This window comes from Meriones unguiculatus, chromosome 10, assembly GCF_030254825.1.
Source record: "Meriones unguiculatus strain TT.TT164.6M chromosome 10, Bangor_MerUng_6.1, whole genome shotgun sequence".
In the NCBI taxonomy this organism is placed as follows: domain Eukaryota; kingdom Metazoa; phylum Chordata; class Mammalia; order Rodentia; family Muridae; genus Meriones; species Meriones unguiculatus.
Genome location: NC_083358.1, coordinates 42,655,254 through 42,677,281, shown reverse-complemented (window position 1 = coordinate 42,677,281; position 22,028 = coordinate 42,655,254). Strand labels below are relative to the sequence as shown.

At 51.7% G+C, this 22,028-nt stretch overlaps 2 protein-coding genes across 13 annotated transcripts in view; one reads left to right on the top strand and one right to left on the bottom strand.

The window, feature by feature from the left end:
• Positions 1-12,162, bottom strand: part of Mast1 (microtubule associated serine/threonine kinase 1) — a 32,283-nt gene extending 20,121 nt beyond the window's left edge. Inside the window, exons 1-4 of one of the 3 annotated variants that reach the window (XM_021632196.2) lie at positions 12,049-12,162; positions 4,813-4,844; positions 3,057-3,145; positions 2,705-2,780 (exon numbers count right to left, since the gene is read on the bottom strand). In XM_021632196.2, coding sequence (XP_021487871.1) covers positions 2,705-2,780; positions 3,057-3,145; positions 4,813-4,844; positions 12,049-12,087 — 236 coding nt within the window. In that variant the 5' untranslated portion in view covers positions 12,088-12,162. Of the gene's footprint in view, positions 1-2,704; positions 2,781-3,056; positions 3,146-4,490; positions 4,697-4,812; positions 4,845-12,048 lie in introns of those variants that run through there. The other 2 variants (XM_060392323.1, XM_021632195.2) reach the window with 2 other exon arrangements.
• Positions 12,010-21,811, top strand: Rtbdn (retbindin). 10 transcript variants are annotated; one of them, XM_060392327.1, is made up of 7 exons: positions 12,010-12,103; positions 12,557-15,745; positions 16,303-16,459; positions 17,646-17,802; positions 17,913-18,023; positions 20,428-20,524; positions 21,229-21,811. In XM_060392327.1, the coding sequence occupies exons 2-7, from the start codon at positions 15,635-15,637 to the stop codon at positions 21,412-21,414; spliced, it is 819 nt and encodes a 272-aa protein (XP_060248310.1). In that variant the 5' UTR covers positions 12,010-12,103; positions 12,557-15,634; the 3' UTR covers positions 21,415-21,811. The 10 variants fall into 10 exon arrangements, with proteins under 10 accessions (XP_060248310.1, XP_060248315.1, XP_060248314.1 ...); XM_060392332.1 differs by lacking the exon at positions 12,010-12,103 and adding an exon at positions 15,810-15,928 and having other exon boundaries at positions 12,234-13,107; positions 16,239-16,459; XM_060392331.1 differs by lacking the exon at positions 12,010-12,103 and adding an exon at positions 15,810-15,913 and having other exon boundaries at positions 12,234-13,113; positions 16,239-16,459.
• The last annotated feature ends 217 nt before the right edge of the window (positions 21,812-22,028 follow it).

Sequence of the window (22,028 nt, the reverse complement as noted above, 5' to 3'; positions counted from 1 at the left end):
TGAGATCTTGACTCAAAAGCAATCAGAGGGGACTGGAGAGATGCTTAGCAGTTAAGAGCAAGTGTTTCAGGGCTGAGCATCAGGGCGTGGTAGCACACACCTACAATCTCACCCAGAAAGGCAGAGGCCAACAGATTTCTGTCACTTAGGGCTCACCCTGATCTACATAGCAAGTACCAAGACAGCCAGGTACAAAGAAAGATATCATCTCTAGATAGATAAATAAATAAAGAGATAGATAGATAAATAAATAAATAAATGCCAGCTGTGGTGATGCACACCTTCAATCCTAGGAGACAGAAGTAAGCAGAGCTCTGAGTTCGAGACCAGCCTGACTCTACAGAGTCAGTTACAGGACAGGGCTACACAGAGAAACTTCATCACAAAATAAATCCATGGAGAAGATGCAGGGCTCGGTGGTGCACGCCCATAATCCCAGCACTCTACAGAGGCAGGCGGCTCTCTGGGAGTTCGAGGCTAGCCTGTTCTACAAATCCAGGACAGCCACGCGACACAGAGAAACCCTATCTAAAAAAAAAAAGTCAGGGCTGGTGGTGGTGGTGTCCACCTGGGCAGCAGAGGCGAGGGGTTCTCTGTGGGTTTCAGGTCAGCCTGGTCTACACAGCCAGTTCCAGTGGTGGGTAAACACCTTTGAAAGCAGCTACTTGAGAAGGGAAAGGAGAGCCTTTAGTGGAGGAGCTCAAGGTCCTCCTTGGCTACTTAGCACACTGTAGGCCACCCTAAGCTACATGAGACTTTAAACAAAGCAAAACTCATATAGAAATGGGCTCTATTAGAGCTGGGTAGGCAGGTCAGTGGTTAAGAGTACTTGTAGTGGGCAGAGAGATGGCTCAGGTTAAGAGCACTGCCTGCTCTTCCAGAGGCCCTGAGTTCAATTCCCAGCAACCACATGGTGCCTCACAACCATCTATAATGAGGCAGAGCACTGTATACACAATAAATAAACAAACATAACTTTTTATAAAAAGCACCTGTTGCTTTAGCAGAGGACCCAGGGTCAGTTCCAGGCACCCACATGGTGGCTCACAACCATCTATAGCGCCATTCCAGGAGATCTGCTGCCCTCTCCTGACCTCAGAGGGCACCCCAGCAGTCCACACATGCACACGAGCCAAGCACTCAGTACACATACACACTCAATGAAGCACATTTTAAAAATCTTCACAATGTCCCTCAAAGTCAGCCTGGACTACTGAGTCCAGTACAGCCAGGGCTGCACGGAGTACACAGAGAAACCCCAATGTGGAAAAGGAAAAGGAAGAAAGACAATTCGTGTCTCAGCCCCACACTCACGGCCCCGCACATGAACTAGCACACCATGCTCTCCCACACCGCAGCAGACGCACACATAAAGACACATACAAGAGAGCCAAGACTCCCACTGACACAGATAGCGGTGCATCCTGACTCAGACGCTCTGCAGCTTCATCTTCGCAGCTACACAGTCGAGACTCTCATTCACTGTCAGACAGTCAGACACCCACAGCCACACACTCATCCCGTCACGCTGATGCCCACACCCATTGAAGCACACGGGCCAGGGCTCCCTCACACATACTATGCCACAGACGCACACTCACGTTCAGCCCCAGCCATGCAGGGCCGCAAACCCCTCCAGACACACCGACACCCGTTCGCTGATGCACACAGACACGAGCTCTGTCAAACCCTCTCTCTCCACACACGCACACACACATTCCCACTCCCACACAGGCTACCTCAGAGGAAGAGCTGGGGGAGTCCCCCTTTAACGTACATTTACAACCTCAGTACATAGAGATGCACATTCCAATCCGTGTGCTCGGCGCCCGCCACACTGGAACACACTCACTCGGGCACTCAGACGGCCAGTGCCTCCGACACACACTCCGATAGAGCGGGCTATGGCCTCCTCTTTCTACCCAGGACAAATCCGGTGTCACTCCAGCTAAGTTCTAATACTGTTGATAGTGTCCGACCCTCCCCCAGGCTAACCTACCCTCATCTCCTCCTACAGCCTTGATCAACCTTTGCAACGACCCCTGTCCTCTTTTTTGTTTCCTGCCTCCCCCTCCCCCACCATGCTAAGGATAGAAATGAGGTGTCCTTCATCTCATCTGTCTATTTCCTAGCAGGTCCCTAACCATGCACACAGTTAGTTAAAGAAAAAGCCCCCATCTCCCACTCCTGGTCTGAAGATCCCAATGAATCTCTCAAAGTTTCTCCACAAAAAAGCAGGAAGCCTCTGCCCCTCCCCAGTTTTCATTTTTGGCCCCCAAGAAGATTCATTTAAACCCACCGAGAACCTTGTCTCACCTTTGGGAAGGTTGACAAAATGCCCTAGCCACCCTCCCCCAATAGAGGGTCTGAGGCCCTTGATGGGCTTGCTGCAGTATGCGCTTGCGCACCTCATCTTGAGGGCCCTGCTCTGTTGCTATGGCAACGCCCGGCCAAGCACACCAGGCGCAGGCCGACCCTGGGCCCCAGAGCAGCAAGCAGGTTCCCTCCCTTCCAGCCCCTCTCCATTCTGGATCATGACTGGCTCCACCTTGAATTCCAGTAGCTTTTCCAGCTAGGACAGTGAGGCCTTTCCACTGGTCCCTGGAGGCTACTCGGGTGCAATTAGGACAAGAACAGATGGTGGCCCAGACGGTGGATGGGGAGGATGGCACTGAGTTCTGGGGCCCTCAAGGGAGGGACTCACCTTCGGGAGGAAGCAAACGAGAAGTGGGCTGGGGTGTTGGGAGAGAAGTTGCGCGGGCTGTCCAGGGGGCTGCTACCTGCGGGAGGAACGAGGGCTTATGGCCTTCTGATGGCCGAATAGGTTCTAATGCAGGCCCTTGCTACCCCCCTTTTGCAGTCCCTGAACTCACCTAGGTGGCCCCTCTAACACAGGTCCGCCCTTCAGCTATGGCTCCCCCTTTCTGCCTCTCCCCCCCTTGTTCAATCCATCCTCTAAACCGGGCAACCTACACCATCAATCCAGAGTGGCCACGCCCATGCAGGGAGGGCCACGCCCCGGCCACGGCAGCGCCTGGTCTACATCCCTGTCTCACCTAAGTGGCCTGGCAGCGGGGAGTGGGGTCGCGGCAGCGTCGGAGAAGTGCTTGTCAGGATGAGGCTCTTCCGGTTGCTGGTCCGGCAGCTGCCAGGGAAGGAAAGCGGGTGTCAAGAGAGGCCCCAGACCTCTGGGTGTGAGCGCTTCCATCTGGGGCCTCACTCCTCTTTCGTGACACTTCCGGGGTAGTGTGTGACTCGTGTGCAGCTCTGTGAGGTCTGTCAGTTACGGCCTGGCAGTCGCGGTGAGACCATCGGTGACCCCGAATGCCTGTGTGTCCTTGAGTCTGCCCACAAACAGTCACAGTATGGAGCCCACGCCGCATCCGTCCTGTGAGAGCCGCACTCAAGGACACTGGCGTGTCACGCATGCTATGTGTGACAACACGTCTTTCTGCATGGGTGGTACAGCGGGAAACACAGCTGGTTCATGACTGTCGCTCCTGTGCGGTGCGTGGCTTCAGCTGCAGCATGCATTTGTCCCTCGGGCTTACCAGCAGGAGACAGACTCTGGCTGTGTGTGTTCCCATGTACTGTGTGTGGATTTGACACCCTGTGACGCTGGGCACATGCAAGCAGGCAACCCTGTGGGTGTGTGCCGTGTGAGCGTGTGTCCTTGCCCTGGCAGGAGCCCTGCGTCTGTTTTCCTGGTGTCAGTGTGACACAGCTGTTGTATTGTTTGGTGCATGGTGGTGTTATTCCGAAAATGGATCTGTGTGTCTTGGATGGGAAGATGGGTTTTGGTGGGTGGTCAGGCATGTGGCGTTTTACTAGGCGAACATGGCGAGTGCGTGTGTGTGTGTGTGTGTGTGGCACAGGAGGTGACCCTATTTGTGCATGGCTTTGACCTGTGGCTGGGTGTATGTGGTTCCTCCCAGTGTATTGGAGCCGCTAGGGCTGCGTGTGTGTGTGTGTGTGTGTGTGTGTGTGTGTGACGCCGTGTCACTGTTTTCAGTGTGAGGCTGTGTTCGAGTTGGGGGTGCAGCGGTGAGGACCCCCCTTCCTCTTCCTAGCAGCTGCAGAAGGCTCCAGCCCCTTCGCACTCAGCCGCAGTGACTGAGCATCTTAGCTTGTCCGAGAGCACGCGGATGGGGGCGGGGGAGACCAGGCTGCGGCTATTGTTCTGAGGGTGCCAAATCCCCCTCCCCGCGCCCCCTACCCCCACCGGGCCGCCGGGGCCCACAGCGTCCGCAGACAAAGGCGCTGCAACCCCCCACACCGGCGCGACCCCCTTCCCCAGCCCAGGCCTCTTCAGTGCCCCCGGCAGCACGGCCCGCGCTGTCCGCGTCCACCCCCGTGCCCCGCGGGAGGGCACCGCGCGGGCACCTCTGGCGCAGCTGGACAGCTAGCAGCATCCCGGCCCCGCCCTGCCGCAGCAGCCTGCAGGGTGGCCCCCCCGAGGGCCCGGACAGGGTCTGGGGGTGGGGGTCTACCTCTTGGTGCGGCGAAACATGCTGCCGCCGGGGAAGGAGGGCATCGAGAAATTGGAAAGCGCGGTCCAGAGAGAGTCAGACATGACCCGGCGGCGGCGACATGGTGGCAGGTGCGGCGGCGGCGCGCGGGGAGCGAGTGCGCTGGGCGGAGGCTGGAGCCGCAGCGGCGGCCAGGGGAGGGCGGGGGAGGGGAGGGCCCTGCTGCCGCGGCCAGCCGCCAGGGGGCGCTGCGGGGTCGCCGCGCAAGGCCCCGCCCGCCCGCACGCCCGGCGCCCCTACCTGGGTGCCGCATCCCCGGGCAGACATCTCCCCCCAAGCTCACCTGCTGCTTTTCCGGGGTAGGGGCAAATCCTTCTGGAAGAGAACGGGGGAAAGGATGGAGGTCAGCGTGGACGTGCGGCCGCGGCTCCTTCACCTGAGAAGCGAGCGTGTCCTCGGCATCACCACGCCACCCTTGCCTTCCTGATTCCTCCCCCGATTCTCAGGAACCAAGACAGGGTCAAGTGCACAAGCAACAGACCCAACCGGGCATCTGAAAGCACGTTCGTGCAAACGCAGTTCTGTTTGCACAAGACAGAATCTCACCCAGCTCAGGGTGACTTGGAACTCATTATGTCTCCCAGGCCGCCCTCCAGCTAGACTCCGCCGCAGCCTCGCCTTCCAAGTGCTCGGATCACAGTTGCGAGCCACCATGACAATATTTGTAAGACGCTGTCCTCTGTTCTTGGACATGTAGTCGAAGCTGGCCTTGAACTGCATAGCTGAGTGATGACCTTGAGCTTTCTGACCCTGCCGCTACAGGTCCTCTGCACTGGCATACAGGGGTGCTCTGCCACACCCGGTTTGTGTGGCGCTGAGGATCACACCGGAGCCATAGTGCACTCTTCCAACTGATCTATACTCTCAGCAATTATATATATCTTGAGGACCCAGAGGCCAACGAGCTTGATGACTGAAGTGGATTCCTAGGACCCACGTTGTGAAAGGAGAGAACCCGCCCCAAAAGAAAGCTGTCCACTTACTTACACACACACTGACATTTTAAAAGAAAGGAAGTGAGGCTGGGAAGCTGGCTCAGCGTTTAAGAGAACTAGCTCCTCTTACAAGAGGTCCTGAGTTCAATTCCCAGCAGCCACATGGTGACTCACAACCAACTGTAATGGGATCTGATGCTTTCTGGTGTGCAGAAAGACAGGGCACTCATATGCACAAAATACACGAACAAAGAAATCTTGTTTAAGAAAGGAAGGAAGGAAGAAGGGAAGGAAGGAAGGGGTAGTCACTGGAGGGTCTGTGGAGAGAGCATGGGGTGCTGCAAGATGAAAGCCAACAAGGTGGAAGGCAGCATCTCAAGCCTGATGAAGAAATCACTTCTTACATCCCAACAGTCCTGCTCAAGGTCTGCTCTCAGATTTGGGGTAGCATAGGAAATGGGGCTTAAGAGAGTAGCCAAATGTTCTTTGATTATTTAAAAAAAAAAAAAAAAAAAAGCAGCCTGTGTGTGATGGCACACACCTTTAACATGCCTTTAATCCCAGCACTCTGGAGGCAGAGGCAGATGTTTCTCTGAGTTCCAGGATAGTCTAGCCTGGCCTACAAAGAGAGCTCCAGGACAGCCAGGGCTACACAGAGAAACGATGTCTTATGAAACAAAGCAAAAAAAATTATTGCTTTTATTTTTTTATTCGTGTGCGTGCGCCATAATGGGCATGAGGAAATTGGAGTGCGTTCTGTGGAGACTGTTCCTTCCTGTCTTGCATCTTCAGAATTAGACTGAGAGGATCAGGCTTGGTGCAAACACCTTTATCCGCTTAGACCCCAATGAGTCCTTCTTAAGAGCAATAATGGCAGTGATTCCTATTGACTTTACGCATCCATATCTGAGGAAGACCTTGTTTGCTTCAAGCCTATGACCCTGCTCATAAGGCTGAGGCAGGAGGTCTCAGAAAGCTAGCATGGGCTAGCTATGTAATGGACAGACATAATATGCACTTTAATTTTTTTTAATTTATTTTTGTTTTGTGTCCCGGTGTTTTGCCTGCATGTATGAGGTTGTCAGATTCCTGGAATAGAAGTTATAGACAGTTGTGAGCTGCCATGTAGGTGCTGAGTGTTGAACCTGAGTCCTCTGGATGAGCAGTCTATGTTCTTAACTGCTGAGCCATCTCTCCAGACCCCATAGCGTGTACTTGCTTTTTGTTTGTTTGTTTGTTTTTCAAGACAGGGTTTCTTGGTGTAGCCCTGGCTCTCCTGGACTTGCTTTGTAGACCAGACTGGCCTCGAACTCAGAGATCACCTGCCTCTGCCTCCCAGAATCCTGGGATTACAGGTGTTTGCCACCGTGCCTGGCCATAAAATGTACTTGTAATCCCAGCACTAGAGAAAATGATTCAAGAGAATTCCTTTGAGTTTGAAACCAGCTGGACTATATCCTTGTTTTAGGCCACCCTGGACTATATTCAACAAAAGAAAAAAAAATAGCTGTGGATATTTTCTTTTTTCTATTTATTCTTCTCTCATACATCGCATCCCGACTGCAGTTCCCTCCCTCCACTCCTCGCAGTGCCCACCCTCACCTTCTCTCTCCCTCAGATATATTGCTCCTCCTTTTCCTTTCACAAAAGAGCAGGCCTCCCAGGGGTAGCAACTGAACACAGCATTAACAAGTTGCATCAGGACTAGACACATAAGGGCTGGAGAGATGGCTTAGAGGTTAAGAGTCCTGGCTGCTCTTCCAGAGGTCCTGAGTTCAATTCCCAGGAACCACATAATGTGATCTGATGCCCCCTTCTGGTACATGCAGACTGAGTACTCATAAAATAAATCCTCAGCAGGGCAGTGGTGCACCACAACTCTTTAATCCCAGCACTTGGGAGGCAGGCGCAGGCAGGTCTCTGTGAATTCAAGGCCAGCCTGGTCTACAAAGCCAGTTCCAGGTCAGCCAGGAACTGACTACACACAGAGAAACCCTGTCTCCAAAAAGAAAAACAAAACAGCACATACCCTCATATCAAGGCTGGGCAAGGCAGCCCAGTAGAAGGAAAAGGGTCCCAAGAGCAGTTGAAGGAGTCAGAGACAACCTCCTCTCCCACTGTTAGGAGTCCTGTAAGAACACCAAGCTAACAACTATAACATATATGTGGAGTTCCTAGCGAAGCCCGTACAGGCTTTGTGACTGCTGCTTCAGCTTTTGTGGTGTCCTTGACCCTTTGGCTTCTACAATCTCCCCTCTTCCCTCTAAGGGGTTCTGGAGCGCCACCTAATGTTTGGCTGTGGGTTTCTGCATCTGATCCCATCAATTGCTGGATGAAGCCTCTTTGACGACAAGTTGTGGATATTTTCTGATGTCAATTTGTTTTAAAAAGTAAAGAAGTCTGGGTATGGTCTTTAATCTGGGAGCTCAGGAGTGCTGTAAATTTGAAGATAGCCTGGTCTACATGGCTGTCTCCAGCCAGTTAAGGCTATATAGTGAGACTGAAAAACTAAACAAATTAATAAAAGGAAAAAGCGGCTGCCAAGACACTCTGCTTTTGCAGAGGTCATAGGTTTGGCTCCTGGCACACACACATGGTGGTTCATCTGGAATTCCGTCTGGAATCGCCATCTCTAATTCCAGTTCCAAGGAATCCGATACCCTCTTCTAACCTCCATGGGTGCCAGGCACACATGCGGTGCATATATATTACAGTACATATTTACTAAAATAAAATGATCTTTTTTGTTTTATTTTGTTGGGACAGTTTCTCTGTGTAGCCTTGGCTGTCCTGGAACTCACTCTGTAGACCAAGCCAGCCTTAAACTCACAGAGACAGTTCTGCCTCTGCCTCCCTAGTGCTAGGGTTAAAAGAGGGGGCCACTATCACTTGAAATAAATAACTCTTTTTAAAAAATGAAGAGAATGAGGAAGTTGTTACTTTGTCTCAAACCTTGAGCAAATGATTAGTAATTACCATCTTGCCAGTAATGTTTCCCAGGCTGAGGCAAAGTAGATTTAGTAGCAATGCAGTGGCTGAAGGTTTCCAAAGATTTGTTTTGTTTTAAAACAAGGTCTGATGTAGCATGTGCTGTCTTTGAATTCTCTCTTCACACTTCCCAGGCACGGAGATTACAGATGTGTGCTAGTGTGCCTCACTTCAACTAGGCTTTTGTTGCTGTTTTGTTTTGTTGAGACAGGGTTTCTCTGTGCAGCCTGGACCCACTGTGTAGACCAGGCTGGTCTTGTACTCACAGAGAGCTTCCTACCCTTGCCTCCCTGAGTGCTGGGATTACAGGTGTGTGCCATCATGTCTAGCTTTCAGCTGGTCTTTTGACGGAGAGAGAGAGAGAAAATCAGGTTTTGATGTGAGAAAGACATCTCAGTGGATAAAGAACTTAATAGATAAGTTTAAGAACCAGCATTCCAACCCTCAGCTCGAATGCGGGATGTGCACGAGGGCGCTCCTGGAATCAGTGCTGGGCGGAGGTGGAGAAAGGGGATTTCCAGGACAGGCTGACAATGTTAGCAAGCTCTGGGCTCCTAGAGACCCCGAATCAGTAAATAAAGAGGAGAGAAGTGGAGGAAGACGGCGGCTATCATTCTCTGGCCTCCACACACATTCACACCCATATGTGTTCACACACATGAACATACATATAATCATGTGTGCACACCAGATACATACATACATGTGCAGAAACAACAAAAAGAAATGTACTCTCAGAGAAAAAGTTTAGCTTTCCCAAATTTGCCCTTTTTGCCCTTGGCAAATGACCTTCCCAGTGTCACTTTCTACTGGAGGATCCTGTGAGGTGATGCGGGTTTCTCGAATTTTAGGTGGGCACCTGGCACTTGGTAAATGCTCATGTAACAAGTCAGGGCAGAAGAGATGACTCAGCTCTTAATGGCATTTTCCAACAAGCCTGATCACTAGAGTTCCCCCCCCAGGAGCCACAAGTAGGACAGAATTCACTCCTAAAACTTAAAAGTTGTATACACACACACACACACACACACACACACACACACACACTAGGGGCTGGAGAGGCTGCTCGGTGGTTTAGAGCACTGACTGCTCTTGCCCAGGATTCAATTTCCAGTACCCCATGGCAGCTCACAGCTGTCTGAAATTCCAGTTATAGGGGGTCTGTTGCCCTCTTCTGGCCTCAATGGACTCTGGTCACGTGTAGTACACAGACATACACACAGTTAAAACATCCTTACACATAAATTTAAAAATAGTAATAAAATTTTTTATTTACAAAAATTTAAATGTAAAAAATGTTCAAGTCGTAAGTTCTGAGAGTTATCAATAGGCATGCCATGAAGCAGGAAAAGGCTTGGCGGTTCCTACCACTGAGCAAAAGCCATCCAGACAGGGCAGGGTCAAAGAACAACCTTGCCCTGGGGAGCCACAGTGACCAGAAACCCAGACCAATTTTCTGTCTTGGAATGGCAGGGTTAGGGTGAAACGGTCTTGGCTTACCAGGCTAAGCAGTTTTAATGGACCTAGGGAAACCAAGACCTGGACTTTTCAGCCAGGGAGCCAACGGCTCCAGACTTTTGTAACTGAACATGAAAGACAGCCTTAAGAAATCTTTAAATACCACCGAAAAAAGGTCCACGAACGGGCCTCATTTGCAAGCTCCCTGTAAACTCTCCAGAGTGGAGAAAAGAAACAAACCAGAGCTGCGAAATTTTAGATCCTCTCTGTATTCGGGAGGCAGAGTCAGGGGAATCTTTTTGAGTTCGAGGCCAGCCGGGTCAGCATAGTTCTTGGATAGACAGAGCTACACAGTGAGATGCTATCTCAAAAAAAAAAATTGTTTTAATTAAAAGAAAGATGGAGATTTAGATTCTTGGGGTCAGGTTAGACAACTCCAACACACACACACAAGCTGCAGAGTGATTCCGCTTCTCCCTGCAGGGCGCTGTGGCAGGACAATCAGCTCTTCCTCCTTGAAGTCCTAACTGCACACAGGAGACTCTGGCGCTGAGGGATAATGGACCTTTGCTTAGCGTGGAACCGGTGCGCGTGAGTGGACCCAGGCATTAAAGTGGTCGGCTAGCTCAGAAGGCAGAGGTGGTCGCGTTCCAGAGAACAGGGATTCCCTGCCGTGCAGCGCGACCTGAGCTAAGAGGGTGAGCGGTAATCTAGAGGGTTGGGGGTGGAGTCGTGCGTCAGAGACAGAGTCCCGCGTGGCGCTGAGCCAATGGGATTCGGGGCCGGTACGAGGGACAGGGACACACCCCGTGCAGGCCCCGCCCACTTCCAGCCTGCTCTGAAGGAGCATGCTGCCTGGACCCGCTTGGCTGCTGTAGTACAGGCTCCGGCTTTGCCGCAACTCCCTCCCGTACTCAAAACTCACACTCCTGACCTACCCCGGGAGCAGGAGGGACAGCGAGGAGGACTGTCTGGAAGCAAATTAGCCTTTCAACCAGGCTGCTCCAGCAGAGCCAGCCTCCTGGGATGTCCTTCTACTGTCTGAGTCTCATTTTCTCTCCCCCGCTCTACTGATTGATTGGTCATCGCTTATGGTCTTAGTCTTGAAACAGTGCATTAAGGGAGCTTAGAATTGGACAAGAGACTGAGCTCATATTTAATTTAATCTAAACTCTGGAGTACAAGCAGGGGCTGGCCTCTGGGGAGGCTCAAAAGAACCAGCCTCAGGGTGGCCCTGACCGTTTCCCCTATGAGGTTAGTCTGTGACCTCAGAGAGGCAAGCCCTAAATCTCAGAGGACCATCTTGGCCTCAGCATCCCCACCTAGGGACTGGGAACTCCGGAGGACTGGATTTGTTCCAGCCTTCCCTTCACTCTAACGACCCTCAGTATCTCATTCTGTGCAGTGGACTCACGCCTCCTGCGCCTGCGCAGCCTGCGACCAGCATCTTCGAAGACAGCAAGGAGCTAAAAATCGCTCCCGCCCACCCACAAGCTGGGCTGGACTTAAGGATCGCGGGCGTGTGTGTGTGTGTGTGTGTGTGTGTGTGTGTGTGTGTGTGTGTGCGTGTGCTGGGAGTATTGTAGTGAAGGTGGAATGCAGAGCGGGGAGGCTGTCGAGGTGTCTGTCCAATTAGGGCAGCAGGAAGAGTCCTAGTGGCCAGACAGGTGAATGGAGGACTCAGGGTAGCAAGCCCAGCAAGGGCTCTGGGGGCGGTGAGGGGCGAGGCTGACGAACAAACATGTTTACAGCTGCCGCCGCAGCGCCGGCGGCCCCGGGGGGTTCGAACCCTGGGGCAATAACTTTGCTCGCTGCGCCTTCACCCCAGACTGCCCACGCTCCCGGGCGAGGACCTGGGCCCTCTCCCTCGGACTCCGGCGGGCCAGGCGCCGCCCCGGCTGTCCTCGAGGGGGCGCGCTGGGATGCAGCCCCGCCGGCAGCCTCCGGGACACCCGGGCGACGCCTGAGGGGCGGGTCCGCGGGGCCGGGGCCGGGGCCGCTGCGTGCTCGGCCGAGCGCGTCCTCCGGCAGCACCCAGGGGCGCCGCGGCCGACCCCGCCGCAAGTTCTCCTGCGCTCTGCTCGGCCCCGCCCAGGGCACCGACCCCATCCCTCCTCGGAGCCCGGGCTGCGGCGTACCTGCAGCCTCCGGCGGCGGATCAGGCCAGAATCGTCCATGGCGGCGGCGACTTCGGTCCGGGGGAGGGAGGAGGGAGGCGGCGGCGGCGGGAGGAGGGAGGAGGGAGGGAGAGAGGAGCCTCGGGGACCGCGGCGGCGGTCGGCGGGGGGGCGGGGGCGGAGCGAGGCGGGGCGGGCCAGACGCCGTCACTGCGTCTGGGAGCCGGAGCCGGAGCCGGGTTTTGGCCACCGCTGTCCGCGCTGCGGGGCGGGGGGGACCCTAGCGGGGTTAGGTGGGTGGAGCCTCCAGACGTCCCTAGGGGAGGCATGCTGGAGCAGGCTCCATCCAGACAGCCCCTGGCCCCGACCCTCCAACCCAAGCAAGATCCCCAAGGGAGCACGAGGGTGTGATGCGCTACGAAGAGCTGTCCCCTCACCCCGAAAATCACTGATTGAGCCAGTGTCTGAGAGGGGACGCTTCACCCCAGTTCCCCCTTCCTGAAGAGGTGTTCCTCCAACCATCCCGTAGGTGACATCTTTGGGCACCCAGGAGAAGATATCACCCCCCGAAAGGGACCACTCGAAGGCATATTCTCTTCTCTGTGGGAAATTGTCTCCACCCCAGGGCACCCTCGGATCCCCACAGATGCATTCTTCCAGAGTCACGTGTTCAAGCAAGAGGCTGGTCCTCATGGGAGTTTCCCCCTCAGAAAAACGTGTACCCACACACGGACCGCCTTCCTGGCCCGCCGCAGGGCAGAGTCCCTCAAGGCTTGCAGCCCTCCGAGTCTCTCTGTCTCATGGTCAGGATTAAGGACTCAGGCCGGGTCAGGGTATATTTATAAGAGCGATTAGCTGGTAGCTGGGAAAGGGGCAGATGAGGCGATTCTTACTCCGCCCCCAGTGCTCGCTCAGCTGAGGCCAGACCAGACGAGGTTCTCAGAGTTGGAGAGAGCATCATCTGAGCCCTAGACAGAACGGGAAGGTTTCCCAGGGTCAGCCGGGAGCTGACCCACGGTCTCGGAGGGCAGGGTCTCCGGACCAGAGCGACCTCTGCCGGACAACGGAGGCGACAACGAGGTCTGGGTCAGTGTGTCCTTGGTTGATGCTCATGTCTGCACCTTTGCCTGTGTGATTGTTCTCTGTCTTTCTGAATCTGTTTGTCAGAGCAGCCATCTCAATTGATCTCATTGCTTCCATTCGTCTCCACCCACGGCTTGTATTTCTCTCCTGGGCGCGGCCGGGAAAAGCCACCCCCGGCGCTGGCCTCGTGCTGCTGTCCACGGTGCTGAAATATGGATACCCCGAAGCAGAGGGCATGTGTGTGCACAGGGTCTTCCGGGAGGCAAAACACACCAACAGGATAAATATGACCCACAACCACCTTGGTTCAGCCCAGGCAAAATCTGGATTCTGTAAGACTCGGTTCCTGAGGCCTCTGTGATATCACTGTTGCCCACAGAAAGGTAGAGAGGCAGGAGTTCCAGCTTGGGCTATACAGGGCTATCTTTCCAGAGGGGAGGCGTTACTTACTCATCAATTTCCTTCCTCAACACTTGCTGAACATGCACTGTGTGCAAGTGTGGAATAGTATTTGGCAATATGGGATTTCAGCAAGAAAAGACACCAAAACCAAAACCAAACCAAACCAACCAACCAACAAAAACAGCCCCTATCTTTTGGCTGGAGAGAACCCAAGCAAATAAAAGTGTTTGCTCTGGAGCTGGAGAGATGCCTAACTCATCAAGAACACTGGCTGCTCTTTCAAGAGGACCTGGTTTGATTCCTAGCACCCATGTGATGGCTTATAACCATTCATAGCTCCAGTACCAGGGAATCTGATATCTTCTATTAGCCTTCTTGGGCACCAGGTACAGATATGATGCACACACACACGCAGCCAAAACACCTATGCACACAATAGTTTAAATTTTATATAAACAAGAATGCTTGCTTCTCTTGCAAAAGGGCCAGAGTTTGGCTCCCAGAACCCACACTGGGTACTTCACAACAGCTTATAACTCAGCTCCAGCTGATCAGAGACATCTGACCCCCTCAGGCACCTACAGTAAAGTACACAGATATCCCCTCCCAAGGTACACTAAAAATAATTAAAATAAGTCTTGAAAAAATTGCCTGCCTTCCCCTGATATAAAAGGAAGACACATTTCTCACAGTGGTATCCATATTCTTCAAGGATGGAAGCATGTGCTCTAAGAACACGCATATGAACTATGAATACAACCAGAAACAATGCTCTGCGTATACATACATACACCTGTGCACACATATTCAGTCAATACATGCACAAACACTGCACATACACATACAACCTCCTCGAACACAGACGCAAGTATTTCCACATGCTTTGTGCACACTTCTCAGATAAAGACCCACCTGTTCTCCAAAACCACACACAGGGGTTGAGGAGGCCTCAGGGGTTAAGCGAATGTACCACACCAGCAGAGGGCCTGAGTACAGTTCCCAGAATCCGTGTCGGCAGTTCATGACTCCAGCTAACGCCAGCTCCAGTTGACCTTATCAGAGGACTCGGACCAGCGACTACACTCACAGCCACAGATCCACACGGACAAACACACACACACACACAGCCCACATTTATGCATAATTTAAAATAGTAAAATATGAAAAAGGAAGAAAACTATGAATGCATAATCAGCAAAGAGAGTCACATACAACCTGTGTATATATTTGCAAATATCCAGCAGACAGACACACAATGTGCATAAGCACATGTGTATAAAACTCAGACCCTACAATCATACAAACACATACGTAGGAGGCACTTATCAAATGCAAATGCACTCAAAAGTACATACAAACATCCCAACATGCTCAATTCCAAAACCCATGGATGCTCAGTGGTACACAGTTCCCATCTAATACATAGATACATATTTTTCTCAACACATCTCATACACAAGTTCATGACAGTCTATGCATGGCCTTCTTCCCCAGGGCTGTTTCCCTCCACCTTGTTCTCCAGATTGAATTAAGTCAATTCTCTGAGATTGAGATTGTCATCTCCTGTACATACGTGCCATCCCAGAACCCCGTACAGAGCATGTGTTTAATGAGTGTCTGCTGAATTCACAGAGAGAATGCTAAAGGACACTGATTTACAGAACCTGGAGAAAGGCAGAGAAAGCACCAGCATACACATAGAACTGCTTACCCAAGAGACACTTACCTCTCCACAAAACACAGAGAAGAGAGAGACACAGATTCGGGATCACCCACAGATCTCTCACACACATACACACACACGAGAGAGAGAGAGACAGAGAGACACAGAGAGAGAGAGAGAGAGATCTTAAGTTTTGTGGATATGTGGGCTGGAGAGATGGTTTAGTGGTTAAGTGGTCTGCTCTTCCAGAGGACCTGAGTTCAATTCCCAAAAACCACATGGTGGCTCACAACCACCTATAATGGGATCTGATCTCTTCTGTCATGCAGGCATACATGCAAATAAAGTGCTCATATGTATAAATAAATAAATCTTTTAAAAAAGAAAGAAAAAAATTGTGGATATAAATATGTTAATGCACCAGTCTCCTGTTTGGGGACTTGAAGGCGGGGCTTTTGAATGCCCCGCCCCAGAACCAAACCACACCCCTTTCCGTTGTCGCTGTTTGCCGGCCTTGGCTCTATGCTCCTGAGGTTTCTCAGCGGCCCCTGGACTCCAGCCTGCCAGCAGGTGAGTGGCAGTGGGTAAGGCAGTGGGAATCTTGTCTTCCACACTTTTATCTTCTGCCCAGAAGCTTTTGGAACCTATGGCAGAACCCCAGCCCTGCCACAGCCCAGCTTGGTACTAAAGGTCCAGCCCTGGGTGGAAGCTCCTAAGCCGATTGTAAACCAAGAGAAGGTGACCGCGAAAGGAGTGAGTGGGGGGTGGGGCTGGAGAGGGGGGAGAGGAGTCCTAGTAGGAAGAGGGGCTTAGAGAGCTGAGGTGGTCCTGTTACTCTGAAGGAAGTTGGTAGCAGAGGGCAAACAGGGTGAGAGATTGGTTGCGTGTGTGGTTTAAGCTGGGGGTGGTGTTTCAGCCTGAGGATTGAAAGGGATGTGTCTGGTGGGAGGGGATCTTGGGTGAGATCTCCTAGGTTCGCCAAGCCATTGGCTTTACTTGGCTTCCTCCTCTGTTGCCCATCCTCTGTGCTGCCTGGCACTGATTTCTGGTGGGCACTCACCAGTGCCAACCTGAGCCTCCAGGACAGTGATACCTCATCCCTCCATATCAGCTGGCTCTTGTCTCAGGTGGACATGGCCCACAAAGGCCACTTCTGGGCCCTGCGACTGATCCTGGCATTGATCTTCTTGGTGGCCTGTGGAAGGGGCCACCCATTGCAAGCTGGGTTCTGGGGACCCGCTGGGCTGGCAGCCAATGTGAGCACAGGCCAGCTGCACCTAGCAGGTGAGTATCCTACCTCGCTCCTAACACCCACAGATCCCACTCAGATCTTCCTTTCAAGAGGGGCATAGCGTAGTGATGAGGGTGGGCGGTCAGGGCTCGTGATGAATGCTGGTCTATCAGACTTCTGGGTCCAGATCCCAAGTCCATACGTTGGTGTCTGTGTTGCCCTCAGTCAGTTCAGTTCTTAGGCATGGTGATGCCTACCTGTAATGCCAGCACATAGAAGGTAGATGTAGGAGGATTAGTATTTCAGGGCCAGCCTCTGCTATCCAGAGAGGTGGGGCTCAGGCCGGACTACAAGAAACTCTGTCTCAAAATAAACAAACAGGAGCTGGGCAGTGGTAGCTGCAGTGACACACACCTTTGATTCCAGCACTCAGGAGGCAGAGACAGGCGGATATCTGAGTTTGAGGCCAGCCTGGTCTACAGAGTGAGTTCCAGGACAGCCAGGGCTACACAGAGAAATCCTGTCTCAAAGGATCTAAATGAATGAATGTATGAACAAATGAATGAATGAATGATAAACAAACAGCGCTGATCAGATGGCTCAGTAAAAGTGACTGCTACCAAGGCCAACAATATGACTCAGATTCCTGGAACCCACATGGTGAAAGGAGAAAACCAGATCCTGAAACTTGTCCTCTGACAGCCCCCCCCCACACACATTGTGGCGCATGCGCTACACACACAGTAACTACATTGGTCAAATATAACTTTTAAATTAGAATAAATAGTGCTGAAGATATAGCTCAATGGTAGAATGTGTTAACAGGTAGTAAACAAGGACAGACATGGGAGAAAGAATAGCTCTAATGTAAATGTGCTGTAGAAACATACAAACATTTATGCTGCCACCTACAAACAAATATAATCTGGTTATTAGGAGTGAAACACAGTTAATACTGTTTGAAGCTACATTTCTCAGAAAGTTTCTCCAGTAGTGGGAACTGAACCCAGGGCCCCTCACGTGCCACTAAGCCACATTCCTACCCCTATTCAGTGGCTTGTTTTTATTTATAGCCAGGATTTCTTTAAGTTGACTAGCCTGGTCTCAGATTTGAGATCCCCCTGCCTCAGCCTCTCAAGTGTCTGGGATTACAGACCCATGCCATGCAGTTCAACTCAAGAGAAATCTCTTTAAGGTTTTTCTCTTTGGGGCGGCAACTGATAAAGTTCCCGCTGTCAGGGCACCTTCGGCTCTCAGTCCTGCCACCTGACCCGAGGATCCAAGGCCCTGGTTCACAGACACCGTCAGTGCCAGAACCTTGCTGCACGGCACAGACAGACAGAGAGGCAGCAGGCCCACGGAGCCTTCTAGAGAGCTGCGGGGCACCAAGCCCGGAGTGAGTACTGTGCTCTCTTCGGGCCTGTCCTTTGCCTTACTTGCCCAGGCCTGGGGTCCTGAGCTCTCCCTGAGCACCCTGCTGTTCCTGCCCTGTCTCTCCCGGTACAGATGTGAATTCTTCCTGGGACGCCTTCAACTCGCCCTCCGCAATCGACTCCACCCGCTGCTGCTGAGGGTTCGTGGGACGCAGCATCTCTGCCCAGAGCTCTGCCAGATTTGGTAAGGGAGGCGGGAGTAGGGGCGGGGGAGGGGCGCCTCAGTTTGGGAAGGTAGAACGGGGAGATGTCTGAGAATGACGGTATTTAAGACAAGGTGAAGGTGTGGCTCTGAGAGACAGGAAGTTTCCAAAGGTTCGGGCTTTTCACTCAAAGAGGAAGGAACGCCAGGAGCTGGTCGCGATGACTAAGTTATCTGGGCTAGAGATGGCTCAGCCGCTCGGCCATTATGAGTGCTTTCTGCTCCTTCAGAGGACCAGAGTTCAGGTCCCAGCACCCACGTCAGGCTCCAGCTCCAGGGGACCCGGTTCAGAACTCCCCCGGCACCTTCACTAGTGTGCACACAGCAGACAAACACACATAATTAAAAATAATTTTAAGTCTGGTGGTGGCGGCACACGGCTTCAATCCCACCTCTCAGGAGGCAGACACAGTGAACCCAAAAGGACCTCAAAGTCGGTACAAGGCACCCCAAGACCAGGTTCTCAGTACAAAGATTTACTTGCCCCAGAGGGGAAAAGGGCAGCGAATAAGAGACAAAGACAGGAGACAAGAGGAGGAAGGAGGAAAGGGGAACAAGGAAGAGGGGAGGAAAGGGCTGGGGAGATATTTACCCTGGAGGGACAAAGGACTACCTCTGGATCCGGAGGAGACAGATGTGGCTGGTAGGCAAATGGCGGTTCATAGAGAAAAAGGGATTCCAGTGTTAGGATAAGGTTGTTCGTTTTGATTGAACAGTTAATTACGTGAGCCGAAGGGGGCTTTTGATTGCAGGACTTCAGCACTTCAATAGCTGGATTTTGGTAGTCAGACTTGGGAGAAGGAAGTGGCCAAGTAAGGGAACAGACCTTGGTAGCTAGCTTTAGGAAAGTGATCTGTTTTTTAGCAAAGAGGGAATGGGGGAAGGGCAAGGTCTGCTAGAGATGTGTTTGCCTCCTAGAGGATCTCTGAGTTGGGGCCAGCCTGGTCTACAGAGTGAGTTCCAGGGCAGCCAGGGCTACACAGAGAAACACAAACAAAATCAACAAACCAACTCCACATATGTGGGCAGTAACAGGTGTAATGGTACAGACCTTAAGTCCCAGCACTCAGGACATGGGCAGGTGGGTCTCTGTGGCCACCCTGCTCTACAGAGCGAGTTCCAGGACAGCCAGGCTACACAGAGAAACTCCATCTGGAACAAATTGTCCCCCATCAAAAAAATTATTTGGAGCTGTAGAGATGGCTCATTCAGTGTGTAAGAAGAGCACTGGCTGCTCTTCCAGAGAACCCGGTTTCAACTCCCAGCACAAACATGGCAGCTCACGACTATCTGTAACTCCAATTCCAGTGGATCTGACACCCTTCTAATAGACATACATGCAGGCAAAACACCAATGCACATAAAATAAATCATCTTGAAAAATAAAAGGAGTTGGGGCTGGAGAAATGATTTAGCAGTTAAGAGTGTTAGGGTCCGAAAATCTAAAACAATCCATGCAGGCCCATGCAAAGTAAGATCTTTACTTCAATTAGACAGCAAAAACTGGCCAGTCAGGGACAACAGCAGACTCAAGCGCTGACTGTGTCCTCCAGGTTCATTTTAGTAAATATTTAAGCAGATGACAATGACAAGAATTTATTGTAATCAAGCTGCTACTGACAGATTAGGGACGAAGAACAGACTTGAAAGCTGGACTTGGACAGCGCCCTCCCCCACCAAGCCAGAATGCTATAGAGCCTTTAAGCTTGAAAACCACAAATACCTGTGGCAAGTTACAGTTACAATCTTGCATTAGTCAGAATCATTTTTTTTTTTCATGCTTAGGAATAATCATTAATGTTTTGGAAAACAACAGAATAGGGAATTGGCTAGCCATCTGGAAAGCTCCCCTAGAGCCTGGGAGCTTGAACTTTCGATCAAAATGGAGTCTACAAACAAAATGGCAGTACTTAGGATAAGTCTCATTTGTTTGATCCCAACAAGAGTGCTCACTGCTCTTGCAGAAGATATGAGTTCAATTCTGAGCATCTATGTCAGGCTGTTTACAACCTCGATTGTAACTTTTGCTCCAAGGAATCTGACACACACACACACCTTTTTGTGTACACACCTGTATACAAATAAGTAAATAAATAAAAACGAACTTCAAAGAGGAAGAGGTTTGTGGTGGTAGTGATGGCCTGTAACACAGGTAGTTGGGAAAGAGGATCAGTTCAAGGTCATCCTTAAATACAAAATAACTTCGACTAGCTTCAGCTCTGTCACATAAAAACCAAAAAACAAACAACACAGTAAGCCTGGGAAGACATGAACTCTGCAAAGGTTGGGCCTTTGAGGCCAGGTCTTGGCTTGAGAGAGGGTCATCTTTCTTTAGAAGCCTGTTAGCTCCAAACCCTGAACCAGTGTTCCCTTATCACATACCCAGGTTCACCACCTGCAAAGCAGATTTTACCTGTGGCCCGACTTGGCTGCAACCCTCTGGAAAGAGAGGCTGCGAGGCCAGCTGCCGTACCTACGGGGAGGTAAGGAACAGAGGGTGAGAGGAAGAACTGGGTCTTGAATAAGGTCTGGATTGCTGACATTTGACACTACCTGGGTTCCTGATGTCTTTCCATTTTAATTTAATCAGTTCCTATTTTTTAGATAGGGACTCTCTTCATAGCTCTTGCTATCCTGAAACTCACTACTTGCACCAGGCTGACCTTGAACTCTAAGATCCGCTTACCTCTGTCTCCCCTGTGCTGAGAGTAATCCCTCTAAAGGTGTGGGCTACCACATCTGGCTAATCTGTTTTTTAAAGATTTGTTTTTGTTCTGTGTGTGATTTGCCTGCCTGCATGTGCTCCAGCTATGTGCCTGGAGGTCAGTACAGTGTGCTCTGCCCTAGGTCTGGAATTATGGTTGTGAACTACCATGTGAGTGCTGGGAACCTAAGCTGGGTCCTCCATAAGAGAAGCCAGTGCTTTTCCCAGCTAAACCATCTCTGTAGCCAAGTACCTAGTCCTGTCTTGGCTTATCTGAACGTACCTAACCCCTAGGCTCATACTCCACATTCCTTCCAAGTACTCTCAACCAGCCTGGACCCCCTCTTTCCCTCCCTCCCTGGCTGACCACCCCCTCAAAGTAACGCCCAGACCTTCCCAGTGCTCAGGCCATGCCCTGGACCAGAACTCACCCAGCGACTCAGGTTCCACACTCTCGAACCCCGACCCCATCCTTTCTCCTAGACCTTCGACAATGCCACAGACCTGTGTCACTCTGTTCTGGGTCAAGCCCTGCCGGTGGCGGCTCCCGGCTCACGTCACTGCCTCAACGTCTCCATCTCCGCTCCACGAACCCGCCGCCCTCGCTCCTGGATCTCCAATGCTGCAGGCAGTGGAAGCGGCAGCGGCAGCGGCGACAGCCCTGAGTAGATGTTTCACTTTCACCTCCCAAATGATGCCTCGGCATGCTGCCTAGACAGGCCTTTCTACCCGTTATCCTAGAAATGACCCAGCTCTCACTTACTTTGCTCTTTTCCAGGATAGTTACCAGCCTAGACCATGCTATAAGGTGTGGATGCTGCTTGGGGAAATGGTTGGGGAAAACTGCCAAAAATGATAGTCTCAGAGGGGGAGAGGAAGGGAAGACAGAGACCAGCAATATGGCAAATATGGCGTAGCAGGCCAATCCCGACAACTTAGGTTCCATCTCCAGAATTCACACGCTAGCAAAAGCCACAGATCCTGCAAGTTGTCCTCTCGACCTCCATGTTCATTGTGGCACTTGTGTCCCTCTTCCCCATATAAGTAAATAAATGTAGTAACAGTTTCTGGTTTTGATTTATTGAGTCAGGGTCTCATTATGTAGCCCCAATTGATTATATAGTCAGCATCTAGCACCATGTACCACCACTACAACAGCACCAAAAAAAAAAAAAAAAAAAGAGGAGGAGGGCTGGAGAGATGGCTCCGTGGTTAATAGCAATGATGCTCTTGCAGAGGACCTGACTACAAGGGCTCAAAACCACCCCCAACTCCTGTCGCAG